Raw genomic sequence first — 24,402 nt, forward strand, 5'->3', positions numbered from 1 at the left:
TTTTCTCACTCACTTTCATGTCACCATCTGCTCTCCCTTTAGGTTAGGTTGTTTTACACTACAACAGACAGCAACACAGGCAGAAACACACACACACACACACATATGCATATGCATATATATATATATACGGTATATATATATACTGTATATATATATATATTCCGAATTTTGTATACAACAATATACGAACAAGACAAACAGGCTCAGACACAGAAAAATAAAAATAAAAAGACATCATCAACATTCAACATTACAACATGGTGTTACCAGCCGCATCAGGGGCTTATGTGATTCAAGAGATAATGTGCATGGGATCCCACGCAAGGGGTCCATGAGATACCAGCCGGGCGACCCATCCGTCACCACCAATCTCAGTCACTTGTCATTCTTAACGTTGTCAAAGTAGGCCAAAAAAGGGTCCCAGATAGTTGAGAACCTTCAAAGCGAGTTGGTCCTCAGGGACCTGAGTTTCTCCATCTGTATAACAGAGATCATGTCCATCAGCGACAACTGAAAAGAAGGTGAAGAGGAGGACTTCCATTCCTTCAAAATGAGTCTTTTGGCGATAGTTGTCCCCAGTGTCAGAGATTGTTGCACATCTGTAGGAAAGTTCACAGAGGACTCTGAGCAGCTGAAGATGGCAAGTTCTGCCTCTGGCTCTAGGGTCATTTTATAGGCCTTAGAGTACTACCGTAAATTCCGGACTATAAGCCGCACCTTTTTTCCCGTTTTTTGGCCTTTTTTGGCCCCTGCGGCTTATATAACGGTGCGGCTTATCTATGGATTTTTTCAAAAAAAAAAAAAAAAAAAAAAAAAAATCTCTCTTTTTTAGCACTCTTTCTAACTATAAATCCACTTCTGTTTTAATTTCCTCTCTTGCCCTCTTTTCACCACACTGTATGACACTGTATGACACTGTATGACACTGTATGACACTGTATGACACTGTATGACACTGTGTGCACTGTAAATAACAACACAGGTGGTGTTGTGTTATGTTGTTTTGTTGAAATGTTAATAAATGGGAGCATTACATATGGTAATTAAACATTAAAACACAAAAAAAAAAAAAAAAAAAAAACATTAAAACACCCGCGGCTTATAGTCCGGTGCGGCTTATATAAGAAAAAAATAGTCAACTTTGCAGGTGCGGCTTATACACCGGTGCGGCTTATAGTCCGGAATTTACGGTAATCAAATATTTTGACCCAGAATCCTGTTAATGAAGGGCAGAACCAGAAGGCATGAGATAGTGTGCCCTCTGCCACCTGACACCTGTCACACAATGGCGAGACAGAAGGGAAGAAGATCTTGTGTAATTTATGCTTGGAGTAGTGAAGACGGTGAGCAACTTGAAATTGGATTAGCTGGTGTCTGCTATTAACTGAGCAGAGTTGTACCACAGACAGACTCCTTTCCCACATCATCTCAGATAAATCAATGCCAAGTTCCCCCTGCCATGCTTCTCTAATCCTCTCAGTAGACGCCGTGTTGCAGTTGTCAAACAGACAAATCTAGAGATAAGATGCTTGGAGTGAGGAGGGCTCAGTAATACATTGAAAAAAGCATGCTCATTTGGGAGCACTGCAAAGGTGCAAATCTTGGATCTAACATAATTTCTGACTTGCAGGAATCTGAGCCAGTTGGTGGCGGGCAACTCGAACTTGACCATCTATGTATAGGTCTTTGATGGAAACTAGCCCCTTCCCACTCCAGGCATGATAGTTTTTGTCTGACCAAGGAGCAAAAAAAGAGTGATTGAAACAAATTGGTGTGTGGACAGAAATATCTGGTAGACTCAGAACACTTCTGACTTGGTTTAAAATTCTTCTAAAAGTTTATAGTAAATTTTCTAATGTCCCAGATTTCTTAGCAAATAGCATGGCTGCCAAGGAAGAGTTGACAATGGAGCTGGCCTCCATTTTCAGCCACAAGGGGGCCCCGGAAGTTAAGTTACCCGGAGTCCCTTGCTGCCAGTACATCAGAGCCCTAACATTGGCAGCCCAGTAGTAGTGCCTAAATACTGGTAAGGCAAATCCTCCTCCAGACTTGGGTTTTTGCAAGTGAATTTTTGAAATTCTGTGGTTTTTATAATTCCAGATGTAGGACATAATTACGGAGTCCAGTTCTTTGAAAAAAGCTGACGTGACAAATATGGGAATATTTTGACAAAGATAAAGGAACCTAAGAAGAGAGACCATCTTAATTGAGTTTATACGGCCAATCATGGAGAGGCAGGATTTTCCAGTTTTCTATACACTGTTTAAGTCTTGAAACAAAGTCTGCAAAGTTCAACTTAAATATTAGTTTAGGATCTCTGGGTATGGTCAAGCCAAGATAGGTGAGGCAGTCCTTTGCCAATTTGAATGGGAGATTTTCCAGGAAACCGGGAGTGAAGACATCAGAGAGAGGCATAAAGTTACTCTTTGTCCAGTTAATTGTGTATCCGGACAGCTTACCGAAGGAGGTGATTAATTCTAGGAGAGGGGGCATCGACTTTTCTGAATTATGTAGGTACAATATTATATCCTCGGCATACAAACTGATATGCGTCTCAAAGCCTCCGACTTTCAGGCCTGCAAGGCTTGGGTGACAACGTATTTTTAAGGCAAGGGGCTCGAGCGCGAAGAGGGCCAGCGAGAGAGGGCAACCCTGCTGGACCGAGTGAAGTAATGGAAAGCTAGTTGACTTGTCACCATTGGTTATAACTGAACATGTTGGACTAGCATATATGAGCTTTACCCAGGATAGTATTCTATTTTATTATCTTATTATTATAAACTAAACATCAAAAATAACATCTCCACCCTCTTTGCTTTGCTTATAGTCTTCAACTAAACCCTAAATATTGCAGTATAAAACATATAAAACATATCTTAATCATATATATAATACATATCTTATATCATATATATACTGTATGTATGTATATATACGTATATATACGTATATATACGTATATATATATATATATATATATATATATATATATATATATATATATATATATATATACTGTGCATTGAGTGACATCAGACAACAAAGCCCCACATGTGGGAAGTGCGCTGTAATGACAAACATTTGCATATCAGCACTTCAAGCCTCCGTTATATCTCAATGTTAAACATGTTGCAGCTGCGTGGAAGCCAGAGCTACATGTAACGTTAACTTAGCCGCTGATCATGCGTAACATTAGTCCTAGTGCAAGCACAGTCGCCAACCCACACTCGACCAGATGACGGGGTTCAGAGGCAAGATGAGTAAGTCCACGTCTGACAAGTACAAATACAGCAATATGTATTGTCTGTTCTAACTGAACAATCCCCTCACAAAAACACGTTGCCATCAGAACTCTCCCATACCATACCTTACTAGACTCCTGAACCTCCTCCATACCCCATAACATGTCCTGTTGGTCTGGTCTCCTTTTGTTTATGACTGAAATTCTATTTTAGTTAGTGAAGCTATGTGCCGATGTCTGCATTTTAACCTGTGCCAATTGTGCATTTTAACCTATGCTCATGTTTGCTTTTTAACCTGTAAATTGGTCATTAATTCAGTCTACTGACTGCTATGTGCCAAATAAAGTCGCACTGCTGTTACTGCCTCACCTGGCACACGTATCCAACAACACAAGTGTATGATTTAGGTTAGGCTTAAATAACAAAAACGTCAACCTTGACTTCCGGTTGAAATGCAGACTTTGAACATGCCAGGACGTAAACACGGCTCTCCAGTGTGAAATACGAGGGTTTTGTTCCCGCGTCCTCTACTACACCCTATGCGGCGCCCGGCTTATTTCGATGTCACGCTACTTCCTGGTTATAGCTCACAACTCTTTTGCATATCCACACACAATTGGCAACGGGGTAGCTATATACTTAGTGCTTTAATGGCTAGAGTTAGACCGATATATCAGTCAGTCAGTATCATCCAACTCTGAGGTTCTGCTCTGATCTTCGCCCTCTGAATATTTATTTGGATTGATGGTACCGGTGCCACCTTCATGTCAAATCTGATTTATGAGCTGCTGATTGGGGAGGGGGGGGGACTTTCACAATGGCCCCCTAGTGGTCATTACAAGTAGCACATGGGGGAACTTCTGTCCCACTTGGCATCACGAATTGTGTCAACACAGGCAGCAAATTTGTCCCACAGGGTCTTTTGGAAGAAGACTTGCTGGCAACCGCCATCTTGGATGTGGATGTACAAGTTAAACACATAAACACTTCCAAGAAATGGCAACAAGACACAGTACCCTCTAATTCTTCTTCTGATAGGACATGAACATGGTAGCTGATAGTTGATATGCAGTATATTTAGATTTGACCATTTTATGCCAAATCGATTCCAAATTGTTACAAGTATTCAGTGTTACTGTAGGTTAATACTTGTCAGGGTGGAAAAGCATCTGAAACAGCAATTAGACCATGGGACACTAAAACACAATAACAATAATGAATAATTCATTCATGCATACTTGTATTCATCAATAAATATGTAATCAATCAAACTGTATCATATCCATCAGAGGTGGATGACACTGACTGGAATAGATCTGATTTTTAGTAAAAGTATTTTGACTAAAATATGACTTACACAGTCCCTTTACCTTCAGATCGGCTACTGGAACGATGCAGACAAACTGGTGCTGATCCAGGACTCGCCCCTGCTTCCCAATGACACTTCTGGCATGGAGAACCGGACTGTTGTTGTGACTACCATCATGGTAAGAGACCAGCACACGCTCACTCGCTCGCGCACACACACACACATACACACACACACACACACACGCCTACACACACGTGCGCGCGCACACACACACACTTGTGCTTTAGCTGTTGGCAACTACATAATACCTCAAGGAGCTACAGAGTCAGGAGCCAGAGGTTCAGTGGCTCCTACAACATACATCCAAACACATCATAAAAACTCACATTCAAACAGGCCACATTTGGAATCCTGGCATTAAAGGTATGGTGATGGAGGTGTCCACTAAAAAATATTTAAGTGTAGTAAATGCCTGTTCCCCTTGTAAAGCGTCTTAGCTGTGTAACACATATCAGCTACGTGTGATTTCTAACCCCACATAGGATAAGCAATAACCATGCCCTGTGGCGCCGGGATTGGCCAGGAGCAACACTGGAGGGCACGCAGCCCAGCGATTTCATGAACCAACTGAATAGCTCTTGAGAACAGACAGCGATATTGAGAGCGGACATTGAAATGAATTATGGTCACCTACCTTCCTTAGCATATAATAATAATAATAAGCATAATAATTGTAATCTACACAATGTACACAATCTACAAAAACATGCAATAATATAAACGGTGTGTTCACGTTCATAGCTCATATAATATAATGTATCGTTAATTTCAAGCTCAATTCTTACCCAGAGAAAAGGTACAGCACTGAAAATGTAACAAGCAATAGTTTTTTAAACATCTTTATTTTAAAAGATGAAAAACCCCAGGTGCTTTAGTCCCAAGCTTCAATGCTCCTGGCCAATCCCGGCAACACAGGGCGTGGTTATTGCTTATCCTATGTGGGGTTAGAAATCACGCATCAGCTACAGTCCTCCATATATTTACCTACTTATTTCTTGACTTACATTGAAATCCATTGTAGAAAAGTCAAAGAGGCCAATTTCTCCACCAAAAGTGGCCTAAATAGACCAGAATGCAGTGCAGCCACAATACATTCATTCTGATTATAAGGGGCATGGCCACAGCTACCATAGACATGCCCTAATGCTCACAAACCAATTGGCTCGCTAGCTAGATTTATAATTACGCCTGGAAGACCACCATAACTTGTTGCTTTAATCAAAACACATTCTGAGAGATGTAGGAAATCACCAAATAACAGAAATGAAATCACTGAACATCACTTGATATAACCGTGTATTTAAGGGTGGATTCTTCCTTAAATGTTAGACCTGCCAGTCAACCATCATAGCTGTTGTCTACACTGTGCTGCTACTAGTGGCCTGATGAGCTCATATCCCCGTGTATTGCTCGGTATTCAGTAGTACACCACTACCCTTGAAGGTCCCTTGTTGTCTGCTGTGACTGACCAGAGTTGAGGCATCCCACACGCTTCACTGCTATGGACGTTAACAGCATAGAAACGGTTAAAGAAATGGAGGCTTTCTCTTTATTGCACCGATAAGCATCTCAAGAACCAGCCACACGGCTCCATCACCGGCTGCCATGACTTAGGTTCTCTTTTTATTGCACCGATAAACATCTAAAACATTACAGTCATACAGCTCCAAAAACCAAAGGAAAGTAGGAAAGTAGTTGTACACATGACAAAGACATGATGGACCTTGTGAATAGGGTAATAAGTCATAGGGATGCACAAGATATTGGCATGTCATCGGTATCAGCTGATAAAGGCTTTGAAATTAAATATCGGCATGGGCCCGATATGACCTGATATGACAGGATCAATCTTTCAGTTTTGTTTGCAAGACAATGTTACATAAATAAATAAAAATACCATATTGCATTTTTTACATAACCTAAGTTAGTGAATGTGTACATTTTGAAAAGCATTGCATTTATGTCTGCATCTGCCAGTGGGCCATAACAATAAGAGTAGGCGTAATAATGTGTTACTTGTAATTCCACTACAGGAGAGACATGGGGCCCTATCTTCGCAAAAGCGGTAATTTAGCGTTTGCGCTCGTTTGACGCCACGCGCAATGCAAATTGGGGCGGGCACAAGCGCATGCCTGTTATAATTGTACTGGGCATAAGCGTGCCACATGCCAAAGCAGGCGTAAAATGTGGGGATAGATGGCATTATTCTATCATCAGCAGCTCGCAATTACTTTGCGCTAAGAGCTTTGAAAAGCACCTCTTAGGCGCTAAAACACTCGCTGCGCTTGAGCGCACCATAATCTCCACGCTGCGCAGCACAGAAATGTCATTACGCCCGGACGTGCCATGCCAGGACATCAAATTCTGCTGCTAAAATTGGGTAATCAGCAGATTATTCGGTGAGGCAATCAACTATAATTCACTGAGAAACTTTTATCACATCGCAAGGAGGGGTTATGGTAAATCAATTGAGAAAACTTGTACATTGTAGCCTACTTGCAATAGGCTATTCACCTTCACCTGCTATAACCTGGAGGGTCGTTGGCACCACAGCCGATCTGTCACAAGCTCTCTCTGTCTCGGCAGGAGTCGGCAGCTCAATGTTTCGCCGAGTTTTAATTGAGTCCACTGTAAATCCTCCAATCTTTTCTTTTTTGTCTCCGCCATTTACCCGCTGCAAACACGTTTCTATTGTCCCACCCCAGCCAACAAAATAACCTGAATTGCATCAAAACACAGATGTTTTTAACATGTATATGATGTGATGGTGTCGTTATGAGATCGGGATAATATATACAGTCAATAGGCCTACACCTATCCAAATTACGCATGGGGAGAATTACAGCATGCCTCACGCAAACTGTATTACAGGGACTGCAAGACGGGAATCTGGTTTGATTGCTGTAATGCCCAGGCATTGCCAGGCCACACCTGTGAATAATTCTGGTGGTAAACACCGCCCAAATCCCGTTTGCGCCGTGCATAAATGATTTGGCATGCCTCTAATCCAGCGGTTCTCAAATGGGGGTCCGCGGACCCCCAGGGGTCCGTGGCACTTTGCCAGGGGGTCCGCGAAAAGTTTTCAAGTAAAAAAAATATATATATATGTTTTTTTTTTTTTTTTTTTTTTTATTAAAAAGAAAATGCTACATGTTACTTATTCCTTCTCAAACTACTTCCTACATGGTGCTAGTCTATCAAAATATCTTGGCTGTCATTGATTGTGTTGCATAGTGGTTTTCTGGACTGTTGACAAATTGTGATATTGTAAGTCGCTTTGGACAAAACAAAAGCGTCTGCTAAATGACGTAATGTAAATGTAATGTAATAAAAAAAAAAAAAAATTTTCAAAATCTTCATAGTTCAACGAAAATAGTTTATGCTTTAAATCTAAAATGGTTCATGGATTACATTCTAATAACAAACCTATCAAATTAAAAGTCAAGCACGTTACCGTGGAAACAATTAAGCTTAGCCCAAAATCACAAATCAGAATGAGGGGGTCCCCGGTATATTTTCTATCTTGTAAGGGGTCCTTGGCTGAAAAACATTTGAGAACCTCTGCTCTAATCTGCGTTCGCGCCCGTTGTGACGAGTTATGCTTCCCCGCGAGTAATTGCATCGCCACCATATTTTTGGTCTGTTTTAACTTAAAAAACAGGGAGGTCACGTCTACCCAAACAATTATATCATTTTTAAACAGTTATGTTTCTGTATAAATCATTACAATATGCTCCCGTGAGGTGGGGATGCGTTTAGCTGCTGCTGGGCGGGGGTGCAAAACTCGGCATAACACCTGGACAGTGGACTGCAATCTTCCCTGCCTTAAGTCACGCACAAAACAGGTGTGCAAGCGCAAATAGGGGATATCGCCTGTACCAAGATAGGGCCCCAGATGTGCTCTGAAATTAGGTGGGAAAAAATGCGTGCATATATATATATATATATAGAATAAAGCAGCCAGATCCTGACCGTAGACTGAGTGGAGGAGGGGAGGAGGCGGGGAATGGAGAGTCATAGCTCAGCACAATCCTCCCTCTTTTCAGCCCCTGATGAGGAACCCCGTTTTAAGAAACTGAGCCCCAGTTGGACTGATGAGGAACCTCGTTTTAAGACACTGAGCCCCAGTTGGACTGATGAGGAACCTCGTTTTAAGACACTGAGCCCCAGTTGGACTGATGAGGAACCTCGTTTTAAGACACTGAGCCCCAGTTGGACTGATGAGGAACCTCGTTTTAAGACACTGAGCCCCAGTTGGACACGAGCAGGATATGAAAGGCCCTTAATGGCAGAGTGATGGACACAGCCCCCCGAGCCAAAATGAAGGCCCTAAAGACACTGGGCGAGAGGAGAGACACCACAGCTATTTAATGGACACCCTAGGAAAGTGAACAAGACATGGACCCACTCAGTCGTAATGGACCCCCCTCAAGAGGAAAATGAAATGCAAATGGAGGACAGAAAAGCTTTATTTAAAGTTGCATTCATGGCTCTATATTCTGACAGCAATCACTGAAATAGAGTGTTTGGTCAGTGACTTGGATCTCCCAACCCCCCGCTGTCCTCTATCTCTCTCCTGTAGCCCTGCATGCATGTATCTCCGCAACTGTTAACTCGCAGAGACGGCGTTGGATTCGGGGTGAAAATATGCATACAGTATAGTCCTTTAGACTCTAAAGGACTATACTGTATGCATATTTTAGAGGCATCGCGATCTGACTTTCCGTTTCCCCGAAAATGTAAACATTTCTCTGTTTGGATAGTGGGAGGTCCACGCCAAATTTGTATCCAATCAGAGAAATGAAACCATATGTATTTTTTCACCCTGAATCCAACGCCGCCATTCGTGAGTCTCTACCAGTTACAGTTGCGGAGATACGTCCGCCCTGCATGCAGGACTACAGGAGAGAGACAGAGTACAGTGGGGGATGGGGAGTTCCAAGTTACTGACCAAACACTATTTCAGTGACTGCTGTCAGAATATAGAGCCTTTTAACACAAAAACATCGCTGAATGCAACTTTAAGGATGTTGCTTGTGGATGGACACCTATTACGGCAAAAATGGGTCACGCACTCCTAACAGCACAGTGTCTTTAGCATAAACAAAGTCGCAATACACCCATCACTCATACTGTATGTGTGTGCCAGCGTTCCCATGGGTCCTTGAAAGTTTGTGAATTTGAGAAAAAAAATCAATGCCTTGAAAGTTTTTGAAAATAGGTCATTGAAAGAATTGCAAGAATAGAAATTGAAGTTCTTTTGATAATTATTTTTCAGCACAGTTGAGAAGTCCTCTCTCTCTTTTTAATTGTTGTCTGTGAGCTTCTGTAAAGCCTGCTAGTTCTTATTATAAAAATGATCAGTTTTCTAACAGTAATTAACCTTGATCCAAGACTCAAACTATGCCATGTTGGGTCCTTGAATTTGAGAGGATTGCGCCTGGAAAGTCCTTCAAAAGTCATTGAATTTGATGTTTAAGTAGGTGTGGGAACCCTGGTGCGTGTGTGTGTGTGTGTGTGTGTGTGTGTTTGCGCGTGCGTGCGTGCGTGCGTGTCGTCTCATTATTACACCTAGTGTACTTGTATGTGACCCATCAAAGTTTGAATTCCCATCTTAATTTGAATTTGTAGTCCGTACAATAACGTACACGGACAGCGACCTGAAAAGTGAGGCAATACTTGAATGTTTCTAACTGAATTCCTGTTTGCTCTGAATCTGTCAGTGGCTTTCTCCCACTCTCTCCCACTATACCTGTTCTACAGTGTATTACACACTCAAAAGGCTTCCCCTAAGCTCTAGAAGAGCTTAGAAAGACTAATGCTCTCATAATGATCCCACTTCATATCCATCATTGAGCATGATGATATTGTTAAAGTTAAACCTGCCTATTCACTCCCACTTCTAATGTTGGGTTTGATGAGTTTTTGATACTGTAGTAGTAAGGTTTATTTACCGTACTGTAAATCTATTGAAGTGTCCTCAGTATTATATGACCCTCTGCATCTTAGACTGAGCTCCCATGAGGCATACATGCTACACACATTTAACTCTGAAGGGCACTTTGAATGTAAGAAAACAACACACAGGCAGGGTGATCCCCAGGTGTAAAAGTAGAAGTGAAAGAAGTCAATGTGGTTCTTGTCGTGACATCAAACTAGAAAGCAGACGAAACACATGAACACAGTTAACAGCTTTATAACAGCTGTTATTTGTATGCTTGATTGTGGCAGAAAAGTCAGCTGTTTGCTTCATTGCATTGATTCTTTAGTTGTTGTGTTAAACTATAACTTCCTACATATTTTTTGGTTCATATACGTTGAGATTCAACGTATCCGTGGATGGCAGAAATGTAACATGCCATCCCTTGTAAAGCCGAGAACACATACAGCCGATCGGCTGTGTGTATGTATATGTATATGTATATGTATGTATGTGTGTGTGTGTGTGTTTGTGTGTGTGTTTCTTGTACTGCTTTCTAGCTTTTCTTGAAATTCGGTAGATGCCCAAATCGCTACTAAACATTTGGTTTCCTCAGCAGACCACTGCAAATTATTTTTCTTCATGTTGTCACTGCCTTCTTCTCCTTCCTGCTCGTTTTCACAGCCTAGAATAAGACACGCCCACTGATGATGTCACGGTTCCCAAGGAAAAACCAACTATCTTTTGGTTCCACTGAGAACCAATTATTTTTTCGGTCTGAACACGCCGGCCGGTTAAAATTTGGGTTCGGGAACCGTAACAGTGATGCGGTTTGTTTACCAAAATGCTGCTCGGCTGATCCCTCGTATTCCATATTCCAGACTGAAATGTTATAACAGAAGTGGAGTATTGGCCAGAATGACATGAACATTTGGACACTTATTCAGCGGGTATCTTGCATGTTGCGTTCAGGTGCACACTGTAAAAAAATAAATAAAATGCAATTCCATTGCGGGCCACACATCGCGCACCCGCGGGCCGCATTTTGCCCATGTGTGCTATAGACTATAGTGAATGCTTTCCACAAAATTATGAACAATGAAGAAAACCAGAAGGAATACAGTTCCACTTTTACCAAATAAACCAAAATTGATGTTCTGCAACAAGTTATATCATCCTGAAAACCCAAATATTTGAAACTAGTACAATTATAAAATTATCTGTCAGTCCAATAAGGTAAATAAAATTAGTTGTTGGTCCCCCATAGTAAACATAAACATTATAATGACATCTTCCCATATCTGTCAACCTGTCACAAGTAGGTGGCTGACTCCTACTGGAACAATTTGGTGTACCCATTACACTTAACTCTGGAAATGGCTTCTACACCCTGCTTCAAAACGTTCTTTATAAATTAGAATATAATGCAACTTAATCCCCATCCCCGAATCCACAACCTCTGGCAACCTACTGCCAAAGTTGCCCCCTACCAGCCCACCCTAATGTAGCAGGCTAAAATCGGGCCTGGTCTTGCACTTCTATTGAATTGAAAATAAATCTAAAATTCAAGATCACAAAGTACATTTATTTGCATTAATTTGATTCCCAATCACGACACACTGGTAAGAATGATTCATATGAAATAAAAAATGCTTTGAAAGGCAAAATAATGGTATTTTAAACATGCGAAACAAATATGTGATTAATCGCGATTAACTATAGTTAATCGCAAGGTTAATCACGATTAAGAAAATTAATCGTTTGACAGCCCTAATATATATATATATACATATATATATATATATTATATATATATCAATCAATCAATCAAACCTTTATTGGCAGACGCTTGGTCCATAGATGACACATACACAATTACAAAAAGCACATAAGGGCACAATAAAAGTACATTATAAAAGAGAGTCATACCAGAGTTTCCACATATGTGTGACTACTCACAGTGCTTAGCCCAGGATCAGCGAGCAACTTAATAATAACATTCTGAGACACGTTCAATCTACAGATAAACCTGTACCTCAGATTTCTCAGGAGCGCCTGGAAAGTGGCCACCCCCGCCTTACAGAACAGGTCACTAGCACTGCTCCACCTGGGCTTTTTCAGCAAGATGCGCATGCAATCATTATAGGCAACCTGAAGTTTATGCATGCTTGCCTTCTTAAACTTTGCCCACAACGGGGCAGTATAGATAGGGGTACAGTAAGCCCTAAAGAGTGTGATCTTTACATCATCAGAACAGGAGTGGAATTTCCTGTCCAACATGTTAGCCTGAATGTATAACACACACACATATATATATATATATATATATATATATATATATATATACGGTATATATATATAGAGAGAGAGAGAGAGAGAGAGAGAGAGAGGGAGAGAGAGAGAGAGAGAGAGAGAAGAGAGCACACACAAAACACTGCCCATTTTCCAACATCTCATCTGATAATTCCAATACATTTTCACGACGACGTGCCTTTGGGAAAGTCCTTTGAGTCTCTCACTGCATGATATCACCTATAGACCTTATTCGATTGACGTCACTCATGTACGGGCACGCCCACCGCCGCCATATTGTTGACATAGCGCTGCAGCTTTAAGTGACAACCTATGTGAGAGCAGCGTTTATAGGAAGCTAGCCGCCGTTAGCGTTACCTGTATCGTTCCAATTGTGTTCGGATGGTGACCTGCGTTAGGCATGGCTGTAGTAATGACAGCAATAAAGTCCCCGTGGTTTGTTTCTATCTCTACCGTCCACAGACGTGAAGGGAGCGAGACGGAGTATACGTCGGCACACAGGAGATGTGTGGATAGTGGGAGAGAGACAGGTGAAACTTTCTGACAGCTCCTCACAGCAAAGTCTGTTCACCTCGTTTTTTCCTTTGTTTATTATTACAGGCATTAACAGCAGCATACAAACAACAACTCTGGGGTTTTTATTGCTGTCATCACTATCGCTATTTTGTAATGGAACAGAAACGACAATAAGGCCGTTACTATAGTTGTCAGCTGCAGGACGGTATGTCAACAATATGGCGCTGTCCAGGGCTAGCGAATAAGGGTCTATTTAGTGCGGTTTCTCCTTCTCCTCTTCCTTTCTTCCACAAGCAAAGGACCAGACAAGTGCTGTATGGGCTGATTTATGTGCCACCTCAAATTGAATTTGAATTGATCAACTTGAATTCGAAATTTTGAATTTTGAATTTGAATTGCTCTTTTTGAATTCGAATTTTTTCATTTTGAAATTGAATTGCTGTTTTTTATTTTGAAATTTTTATTTTTTAATGTGAATTGAAAAACTGAATCTGAATAGCATAATCTTAAACTGAATTTATTTGCTTTGAAATTATTCAGTTTCCACATACCTATTTCAAAATTCAATTCAAAATTTTCAGAATCTTGTGTTCAAAAATTTCAACATGTGTGTGCGCCATCCGCGTCCTCAAGGAGGAAGAGGAGGAAGGAGGAAGAGCAATCGAGCGCTGATTGACCTAACTCCTTTTTGGCCGAGGCACCACACACCCACTCCCGCTAGAACTATTTGGTCTTGTTGTATTCAGGTTCGCTACAATCATAGAAGACCACTTTGAGTTGAACAAGGATGTTTATACAGTATATATCATTGAACAGTGTGAAAGGGCATAACTCATTCATTCAGTCAGTAGTCTGAGTTAACGTTGTCTCTTCTTCATGGGAAAAGCACTCTTCTTCTACGAATTTGTAGCCCTCTTAACATTAACCCCAGTCATACTGCCGCCCTGTTGGCAGGTTATGGATAATGCTTCTATTCCAAATATAAATCAATACAAATCGCTAATAAATGCTAGATAAAAGTCAAATGTATCTGAAACCACTATAAACAAACATGCACAGTGTCAAACTCAATCAATCACGGATAAACAAATACAACAAGCACGAGCCTGCTAACTAGGCTGGCTCAATAGGGTCCCATTATAAGTTCGCCCCAGCTTCGTGGACTTACTCATCTTGGCACTGAACCATCTAGTCGTGAGCACGGTGTCCGGTGACAATTTGCCAGCCTAGTTAGCAGGCTTGTGCTTGTTGTATTTGTTTATCCGTGATTGATTGATATGTTCCAAAACCGTTTAAGTGAGCGAAATGGTAGGCAAACACTGCTTTTTTCATTCTTCAGGTCTCACCATAGACAAATAATATGGACATAGCTATCCCATTAAATTTCTTCTCCGTGGCGGAGTTCAAACCGGCCGTCACTATCTTGATTTTTCCTCAGCAGAGTGGGAGGGAATGGGTTGAGTCACCTCACGTGAGATGGGAGTTTCCCAGAGCCGCCGCTCCGCCTACTAATGGTCCATGATCGGCAATCTGTGCGATCACTGGACAGGCGATCTGTCAATCATCCCCTTTTCTATCATCTATTTTACTGCAAACGGGTGAGTTATATAAAAACGAGTTTTGCGGTGTGTTCAAGTGCAACTTTTTGGCCCTGACACATGAGATGGGAGGTGAAGCATCGCTCGCCCTCTAGTGGCCGCTAGTCCTTTCAAGTGTTTTCGGTGTCAGCCCTCTGGTAAGGGAGTTGTGGGACGGGCAAAAACCCAGGGGTTTGAGGAGAGACCAGTAGGATACCCGCAATGCAATCACACGCTACTGATCCATTGATGTTCATCAGAACAAAAACAAAACAAATTCATGAATCAATGATGGGAGAAGGAATGGGGGGGGGGGTTGGGAAGAGTTGACTTTCTGTATAATCTGTACTAATCTGTACTACGTATCTATGGTCATTTAGAACAACTAAACAAACAACTAATTATACCTGCCAACACAACTGATTTTCGTGGGAGTCTCCCTATTTTTAACCCTCTCTCCCGTTGCGATTGGTAATTTCTTGTTAATCTCCTGATATAATAGTGATACAAATCCAATCCAGTAGCAGATGAGATTTATTAACATAATTCTGCCTTTTATTGAGTTTGCTGCCCTTGGCATTGGAACAGGAAAGAGTCAATACTGCAGGGGTGTAAGGGTTTAGGCATGGCTATAATATAATATTCTTGGCATTCATGAACGCACCATGCTGATGTTATACCCAGGACACGGCTGTGATGTAAGAAAAGCACAAATAGCTTTTTTCTACTTGTATTTTAAATGTGTTCCCTCTCTGAACGTCAACATAAAAATAACTAATCTGATTTGTGTTGGAAGTGGCAAGTGATGACTGATGAGTTGTTTAGTGAGAAGAATTATTACGCGAATTACTGTGTGTGAATTGTTGTTTTTGTTGTCAAGTTATCATAAATATGGCCCATCAATTTGATGCTTATTACCATTCATACTCCACACCGACTGTTTGACAAACATTGTTTATTTCTCACAATGCACATAAAACACACAATCTGTCTCTCTCTCTCTCACACACACACACACACACACACACACACACACACACACGCACACACAAAACAGACAATTCGATTTTACACAGCACAGTCGCCCAGTCCATCGGTAATGTAAAGTGTGTTGTGTGTATGTGTGTATGTGTTTGTTTGTGTGTGCCCACTTGTGCCCACATGCACATAACAGTATGCATTTGTGATATCAAATGTACTCAGGAGTGTGTGTGTGTGTGTGTGTGTGTGTGTGTGTGTGTGTGTGTGTGTGCAAGCGCACGTGCGTGTCCCTGATTCCATGTGTGTTTAATGGCATGTCTAATTAGTCTCATTAGCCAGTGAGTGAAGCAGGTTGGTTGTGATTAGTATTGACCAGCCTGTCAGCCGCTGGACTTGGTGTGAAGCCCTCTTAAAGTCTGCTGCTTTCTTCATGCCAGAAACACTGCATCCTTTATCACTGCCATTTCCTCCATTCCCTCTGTCGCCAGCACGGCTACATGCTCTGCTATCATAAATCATATGGATCGGACTACATTTCCCCTGATTTACATCTGAAAGAATCTCACAAAAACATCCGCCAGGAGCCGTATCAACCTGTACATGAACACCATGCTTCATTTCTAACATTCCATCAAAATTAGTAGATGAAGTTCATCATACAATCGGAAAATATAGAGCCAGTATGAGAAAAGTTGGTGCTCATAAGGCATCATAAGTGCATTTTAAGGACATTGTGTAATTATTATAAGCAACTCAATGTGCAAACATTTTGCGAGGTTGAATACTTAATGGAATAACTGTATACCGGTAGTTAATGACTGTCACATAAGGGACCGTTCGTTATTTAGGGAAGGGGCCACTGGAGGAAAATAGGGGAGGGTAATCTTGTTTTAAATTTAGTTTGAGGGAGGGTACATTCTCTTTAATTTGAGTCCAGCGGAGGGGTATACAATTTTGATTAGATAAAAATATATAAACTTTTTGTTTGTGTGTAATGTTTGCTTTTCGGACTTCAACAACTACTGAGTTGCTTCATTTACACCCCTCCTGTCCAAACTGTTTGGTATGTCCCGGTGCATTGTTTCTCTTTGACGGTCTGATCTGTCGATCTTTGTGCTTGGCCTATCCAGACAGTAGGCGTGTACAGTATCTGGCGAATCAGTGGCGCTTTTCTGGTGATTCCACGGCTGCTGGGCTCTCTTTGCCTCGACGGAGGGCTGGGCTCTTGTACGCACCGCTGGGGTAACCTATACGTTCATACCAGCGAGGCTGCAACAGGCTGGTGTGCTGTTGCTGCTTTCTTTCGGGAGCGCGAGCCCCAGAGGTGTCTTTCGTAACGAGTGGCTGACTCATTGTGATACATTAGTTTGATTTGATTGTATAACTTACTGTGTAAGACCACCATCCTGCGGGAGCCCTTACACGTAATTATTGTTGCTGCGTGCTATCATGACGTGGTGATATGTAACAAGTGTCAACCAACCTGTGCTGTGATGCTATGAGCTGTTTTAATTAAAACATATATATATATTTTTGTCGATAATAAAGATTCCTATTTTAATATTAAGCTGCTTCTTGGTGTGTGTGCCTTAACGGCGTTGGAGCCTGTGGCTGTGGTCTCTAGGTGCCACAATATGGAAGTAGGCTACATTTCCAGCACGAAAGGTCGAGCAAACAAACAGACATGGCATCACAAAATATATATATGTCGAGCAAACAAACAGACATGGCATCACAAAATATATATGGGCTCTATCGTTGCACCAGATAAGTCTAGGAGGTCACAGTAGAACCGAGTTACGGCTCACTCATCTCCTAAATTACGTTAAGTCTACAAGGGATATTTATACCACCAGGATATATATGTTTCACATAGGGTTGTGTTTTGATTTCGAGATTTTATTTTGTCCAATATTGAAATGTTCGACAATTGCATGTTGTGTTAACATTATTTCTATCTACCTTTCTATCTATTTAGGCTAATTTGGATGCTATTTGTTATCGAAATGTAGCTCAATGGATGCTGGGAGATTTTACATGTGTGGCTTTGTGCCTGTCTGCTGAGGGAGTGAGAGAGAGAGAGGGGGGACAGAGAGTGGAGAGTCCGCCACATAGAACCGGCTAACTTTTTTCCATCAGTCATTGACTGCTATTTAAACACAAATATTGATATACACAGACTGAAGATTGTTTCACAAGCGAAAATAGCATTATGTAGCGACCAGAGGAGGCGGTCGCTCTGATTGGTGACAGTTCTGCTCTAAGAAGCGCAAAGGATTATGGGAGTTCATGTTCTTGTGGGAAGCTTATTACTGTTAAAGTTAAAAACGTGGTTTAGTGATGTTGTGCTCATGTTTTGATTGCATTATGTGGTAATGGCAATGTTTGTGTGGCCAGGATGTTTAGTTTTACTATCAATGTAGCCACCACGACTGAGACTGTTAGTGTGTTTGATCACCTCTGGCCGGAGTTTCTGCATATGTTTGGTTAAAAGTAAGATATCGGTGTCACTCCGCATTCTTCCACGCTCGCCACAATATTGTTTGGGGAGGGTTAATCATATTTTTCAAATCACTTGGGGAGGGTCAAGGAAAAATATATTTTGATCGGGGAAGGGGCACAGCCTTTTATTTCAGAGCACACCAAATCCCTCCAGTGACCCCCCTTCTAAATAACGAACGGTCCCTAATATAAATGGAATGTAATTTTTAAATCTTTGTATGATGATTACATGGTCAGAAAAGTTGATCTATTTATTCTAATGTGATTATAATATTCATGTAATGCATCATAGTGCACTTCAAGTAAAGTGTTACTGAAAGAGGTTACCCACTATTCTTTATGAAAGCCTCAATTTCAATTCAATCTAAATTTATTTGAATTTCCACCAATCGTTTTGCAGTGTACTGTAGTCATCACCTAATTATTTCAAATTGTGAATGTCTCACTTGGGATTGTAACTCTTCAAATGTACAATTTATTTTGCACAGTACCTGTATACTGTAGCATGTTGTGCTGCCATAGCCTCAGCCATGCATTTGCATTCCCTCCCCTCCGTGTGTAGTCTTTGGTTTACCTTGCTTAGGCCTGGGGCAATGTCAAGCAAACACATCTTAAGAATAAATTGCTCTCTCTCTCTCTCTCTCTCTCTCTCTCACTCTCAATATGCAATGGGCTGTCTTGCACAACAAAACTAATTTGCTTGGAAATACAAGTGCGGAGGCCAAGGGACTTTTTCATTTAGATTAATTTTCTTAGCAACGGCAGATCCAATGATTGATTGCCTGCCGTCGGTTATGGAGTTGACAAATCTTGCCACCCCTTATTATGAAAAGTGTTAAATGGAGTCAGGTTTGTTTTAGTTATTAAGGCCCAATCCTGTCATTCACTTTGACTACAGTCCATTTCTCACCCACATTTCTCTCTGCCTCCACTCAGTCACTCTTTCCTCCCTCCTCTTTTAGTCTGTGTATCATTCATCCACATGCACATTGAACACATTGATGTTCTATTTGATTGCCTGCCCTAGGTCCTGTGTGTGTGTGTGTGTGTGTGTGTGTGTGTGTGTGTGTGTGTGTGTGTGTGTGTGTGTGTGTGTGTGTGTGTGTGTGTGTGTGTGTGTGTGTGTGTGTGTTAGGGCATTCACGACTAGTGAATTTTACTAGTCGACTAGTCTAAAGGTAGTCGACTAGTCGTTTTTTTTTTTTTTTATCTTTAAGAAAGAACATGAGGTATTTACACGACATACATGGACTGTCATATCCCATATCCCATATCCCCCACAAAGAACATCAAAACACAACAAAACAAAACAAAACAAGAAAACTGCATAAGATACACAATAATCCAAGAACAAAAAAGACTATTGGACAAACAACCAAACAAAAACAATGGATTCAGCTCCTATCCTGATAAGCCTAATGACACTGGGGTAAAAAGTTCTTAAAGTCAAACTCTGTATGTGGTTGCCATATTTTGGGGATGTCTAAGAATCTGCCTTTACTCTTGTAGTAAATGTTATCCAACGTATGGTAGATTGAGAGTTCATTCCACCAGTGAACTACAGCTGGGGGATTGGATGCTTTCCAATTTAAAGCTATGCATTTCCTAGCTGCCAACAGGGCAAGATCTATGTATTTACTTTGAATGCATTGTTTTTGTTTGGTTGTTTGTCCAATAGTCTTGTTTGTTCTTGGATTATTGTGTATCTTATGCAGTTTTCTTGTTTTGTTTTGTTGTGTTTTGATGTTCTTTGTGGGGGATATGGGATATGGGATATGGGATATGGGATATGATAGTCCATGTATGTCATGTAAATACCTTGGCCCCTATCGTTGCATCGGCGCAGTTTCTAGGCCGAGCGGCAGGCGCAGATCAAAGCAGTGGGCGTGGACAGGCGCACTTGATATCGTCGTGCTGGCGCTAGATGCAGCCCAAAGCATTACAACCACGCCTTTTAGGCGTAAAATTATGCACCGTCATGCTCATTGGATAAGTGCAATAAACGAATCGCACGCTTGCCTTTTTAGCTCCAATTCCAGTGATCCCGCAAAACCAGACGAAAGCCAAACGCTCTGCCCCCCCCCCCCCCCCTTCATCCAGCCTGTCTGTCTGCATTATAGGCTATTATTCCATATTATTATGCTTCTCAAACCAATCTAACTGCAGTTTCAATACTGCAAGCATGTAAATACGCTACACTATAGCAAGATCAAAGTGAAAATAATGTTCTATGCATCAGCTAGAAAAATATAGCCTATTAGATTGGTGAAAGTTTGTCCAGAAAGATATCATTTTCTCTCGCCTGCTGCAGGAAGGATGATGCACATAAATATACCCTACATTATGTCAAGTCATTGCATAAATGTGTTTTTATTGTAAAACTAAATGTGAAATAGGGCCAAGTTATTGGAGGGACATCACAGTATAGCAGATGCCATTAGAAGCGCGTTCCGAAGCGCGTTCCGCTGTTACTTCTCTAAATCACGTTAACTCGACAAGGGGTATATATAGGCCCAGGAGGACATATATGTTTCACATAGGGTGGTGTTTTCATTTCGATGTTTTATTTGGTCCAATATTGAAATGTTGACAATGGCAGGCTGTGTTACCATTACACATTAATTTAGAACTACCTTTTATATCTATTTTGGCTCATTTGGTGGCTATTTAGTAGCGAAATGAAGAAACACAATGCATGCTGGGAACTCAGAGAGAGAGAGAGAGAAGGGTGACAGAGAAGAAGCAGTGAAGGCACAGAATAGGCCTGCTTTTCAAAAGCGCAAAGCGCTAAATGTAGGCCAGGTCCCAAGATATCACTAGGCTGGTATTTAGCGCCGACACGCCTACTTTGGGACTGCGCCACGCCCATTCGGCCTAAAGCGCATTTGGCAGCCTAAAGCCTATTGCTATCTTGCCGAAACAGGCGCAAGGCACGTTTTTTTGCGGTTAAGGCCCGTAATAGCGCCGATGGCCTGTGGGAGAATAGAGCCCCTTATGTTCTTTCTTAAAGATTAAAAAAAAAAAAAACGACTAGTCGATTACTAAGCACAGTGTCGACTAGTGGTTTTACTAGTCGACTAGTCTGTGAATGCCCTAGTGCAGCATTTCTCAACTGGTGGGTCGCGACCCAAAGGTGGGTCGCGGGGCCGTTTTGATTGGGTCGCGGACATTGGCAAAAAAAAAAAAAATCATATTTCATTTGAGTTAAATTCAGATTATTGAAACTGGATTAGCCTGACCAGTCTTACTTGTTTAACAAGCTGAAGCATATGCTCTGCCTGTAATTCAAGAGAAGTCTGCCTTTTCATTTCATATTTAATTTGAGTTAAATTCAGATGATTGAAACTGGATTAGCATGGACCCAGTTTAATTAAAAGTTATGACCAGTTTAACTAAAAAGCATATAGCCTGCCTGTGATTCCTTTTTATTTCATATTAGTTAAATTCAGACTACTGAAACTGGATTAGCATGACCAGGTTAACTGTTTTATTATTATTATTATTATTATTATTATTATTATTATTATTATTATTATTATTATTATCTTGTTTAAAAACATATAGGCATGTAATTCAAGATACGTCTGCCTTTTATTTCATATTTCATAGAGTTCAAATAAGACTTTCTGAGCATGACCAGTTTGACTTGTTTAAATTTAAAAACATATAGGCCTGTAATTCAAGTCTGCCTTATTTCAATTGGTTTTTAGCCCTGGTGGAAGCCATATTTTATTAAAGGCTTTTTAAATTATTCTTGAAGAGTTGCCTTGGACTTCCTTTGTTCTTTCTACTGGTTTTTAGCCCTAGTTGCACTTCTGTTGCAATTTTTTGTTCATTTGAGGTTTATAACAGTGCATGAAGGCATTGGCCCCTATCGTTGCATCGGCGCTGTTTCTAGGCCGAGCGCCTGGCGCAGCGCAAATCAGTGGGCGTGGACCAGCGCACTTGATATCTTGGTCTTGGCGCTAGACACAGCCTCAACCATTACAACCACGCCTTTTAAGCGTAAAATTATGCACCGTCAGTTCATTGGATAAGTGCAATAAACGAATCGCATGCTTGCCTTTTAAGCTCCATTCCAGTGGTCCAACAAAACCAGACGAAAGCCAAGCGCTCTGCCCCCCCCCCTCCCTTCATTCAGTCTGTCTGTCTCCATATTATAGGATATTATTCCATATTATTATGCTTCTCAAACCAATCTAACTGCAGTTTAAATACTGCAAGCATGTAAATACGCTACACTATAGCAAGATCAAAGTGAAAAGAATGTTCTAAATGCATCAGCTAGAAAAATATAGCCTATCCCTATATGATGAGATTCATTTTATATTGGTGAAAGTTTGTCCAGAAAGATATCGTTTTCTCTCCCCTGCTGCAGGTAGAATCATGCACATAAATATACCCTACATTATGTAAAGTCATTGCATAAATGTGTTTTTATTGTAAAACTAAATGTGAAGTAGGGCCAAGTTATTAGAGCGGACATCACAGTATAGCACATGACAGAAGCGCGTTCCGCTGTCACTTATCTAAATCACGTTAAATCCACAAAGGGTATATATAGGCTCAAGAGGACATATATGTTTCACATAGGGTGGTGTTTCATTTCGATGTTTTATTTGGTCCAATATTGAAATGTTCTACAATTGCAGGTTGTCTTACCATTACACATTATTTTAGATCTACCTTTTATATCTATTTCGGCTCATTTGGTTGCTATTTAGTAGCGAAATGGAGGACCCAATTGCATGCTGGGACATTCACAGGCAGTAAACTTACAACTGCTATTTCCTATGGGAAGCTGGGTGCTGCTATGTGTTGTGTCTGTCTGAGCGAGGGAGTCAGAGAGAGAGAGAGAAGGGTGACAGAGAAGAGGCAGAAGAGCACTGGCGCACTGAATAGGCCTGGTTTCAGAGAGAGACAGAGAAGGGTGACAGGGGAGAGGCAGAAGAGCACTCCTTGACACTGGCGCACTGAATAGGCCTGCTTTTCAAAGGCGCAAAGCGCTAAATGTACGCCAGGTCGGAAGATATCAGTAGGCCGGTATTTAGCGCCGACACGCCCACTTTGGCCCATTCTGGGACTGCGCCACGCCCATTCGGCCTAAAGCGCATTTGGCAGCGTAAAGCCATATTGATATCGTCCCAAAACAGGCGCAAGGCACGTTTTTTTTGCGTTTAAGGCCCGTTTTAGTGCCGAAGGCCTGTGGGAGAATAGGGGCCATAGTGTATTAAATTAATGCGCTATTTTTTGTGCAATAAATTTGAGTGGTTTAAAAAACAATCTGAAATTTGGGTCGCGACTTCATGACAAGGAAAATAGTGGGTCCTGAGGCTACACCAGTTGAGAACCACTGCCCTAGTGTGTGTGTGTGTGTGTGTGTGTGTGTGTGTGTGTGTGTGTGTGCGTGTGTGTGTGTGTGTGTGTGTGTGTGTGCGCGCGCGTGTGCGTGCGTGTGTGGGCATAAAGTATATTGTTGTCATTGTGAGTACATTTGCATTACTTTCTGCTGCATTATCTGCAGCACAAAAACAGCATCTCCCAGCAGGGAGTGTCAGAGTTGCTAAATCAATTAAAAGTCAATCAATTTAAAGCTATCCCCAAGTGGCAGTAAGAGGATTTCTTATTTTATTTTATTTTTTGTTTGAAGATTTCTGGGTAATGAAATCCTTCAAACTAAAAAAAATAAAATAAAAAATCCTCTTACTGGTTATTCTCGTTTTCTTGTGAAGAGAAGGTTCAGCCACTGTTGATGAGTCCTGTTTTCTCTGGACAGTGTGCTTGCTTGCTGTTGTTTAGGCTACATGTTTGTATTACCAGACACCAGAATGTAATTTGGGCAAATAGGATGAATCTGCAGTGTCTCAATTAGGGGGTATTTTCTCTCTCTGTTGCAGCCCCACTTTATGATTTGGGCTGATTGTATATTTCAATAAAAATCCTGCCTGGTGCAGCTTTGAAATGACTGTTATTAAT

General features: G+C 41.2%; 1 protein-coding gene across 2 annotated transcripts in view; it reads left to right on the forward strand.

Moving 5' to 3' along the window:
• Nucleotides 1-24,402, forward strand: part of gria4b (glutamate receptor, ionotropic, AMPA 4b) — a gene marked incomplete at both ends in the record, with an annotated part of 268,460 nt that overhangs the window by 195,219 nt on the left and 48,839 nt on the right. Inside the window, 2 exons of one of the 2 annotated variants that reach the window (XM_083647737.1) lie at nucleotides 4,622-4,732; nucleotides 8,664-8,696. In XM_083647737.1, the coding sequence (XP_083503863.1) occupies nucleotides 4,622-4,732; nucleotides 8,664-8,696 (144 nt within the window). Of the gene's footprint in view, nucleotides 1-4,621; nucleotides 4,733-8,663; nucleotides 8,697-24,402 lie in introns of those variants that run through there. The other variant, XM_083647736.1, reaches the window with a different exon arrangement.

The sequence above is a fragment of the Poromitra crassiceps genome, assembly GCF_964638095.1.
Source record: "Poromitra crassiceps genome assembly, chromosome: 1".
NCBI classification, from domain to species: Eukaryota; Metazoa; Chordata; class Actinopteri; order Beryciformes; family Melamphaidae; genus Poromitra; species Poromitra crassiceps.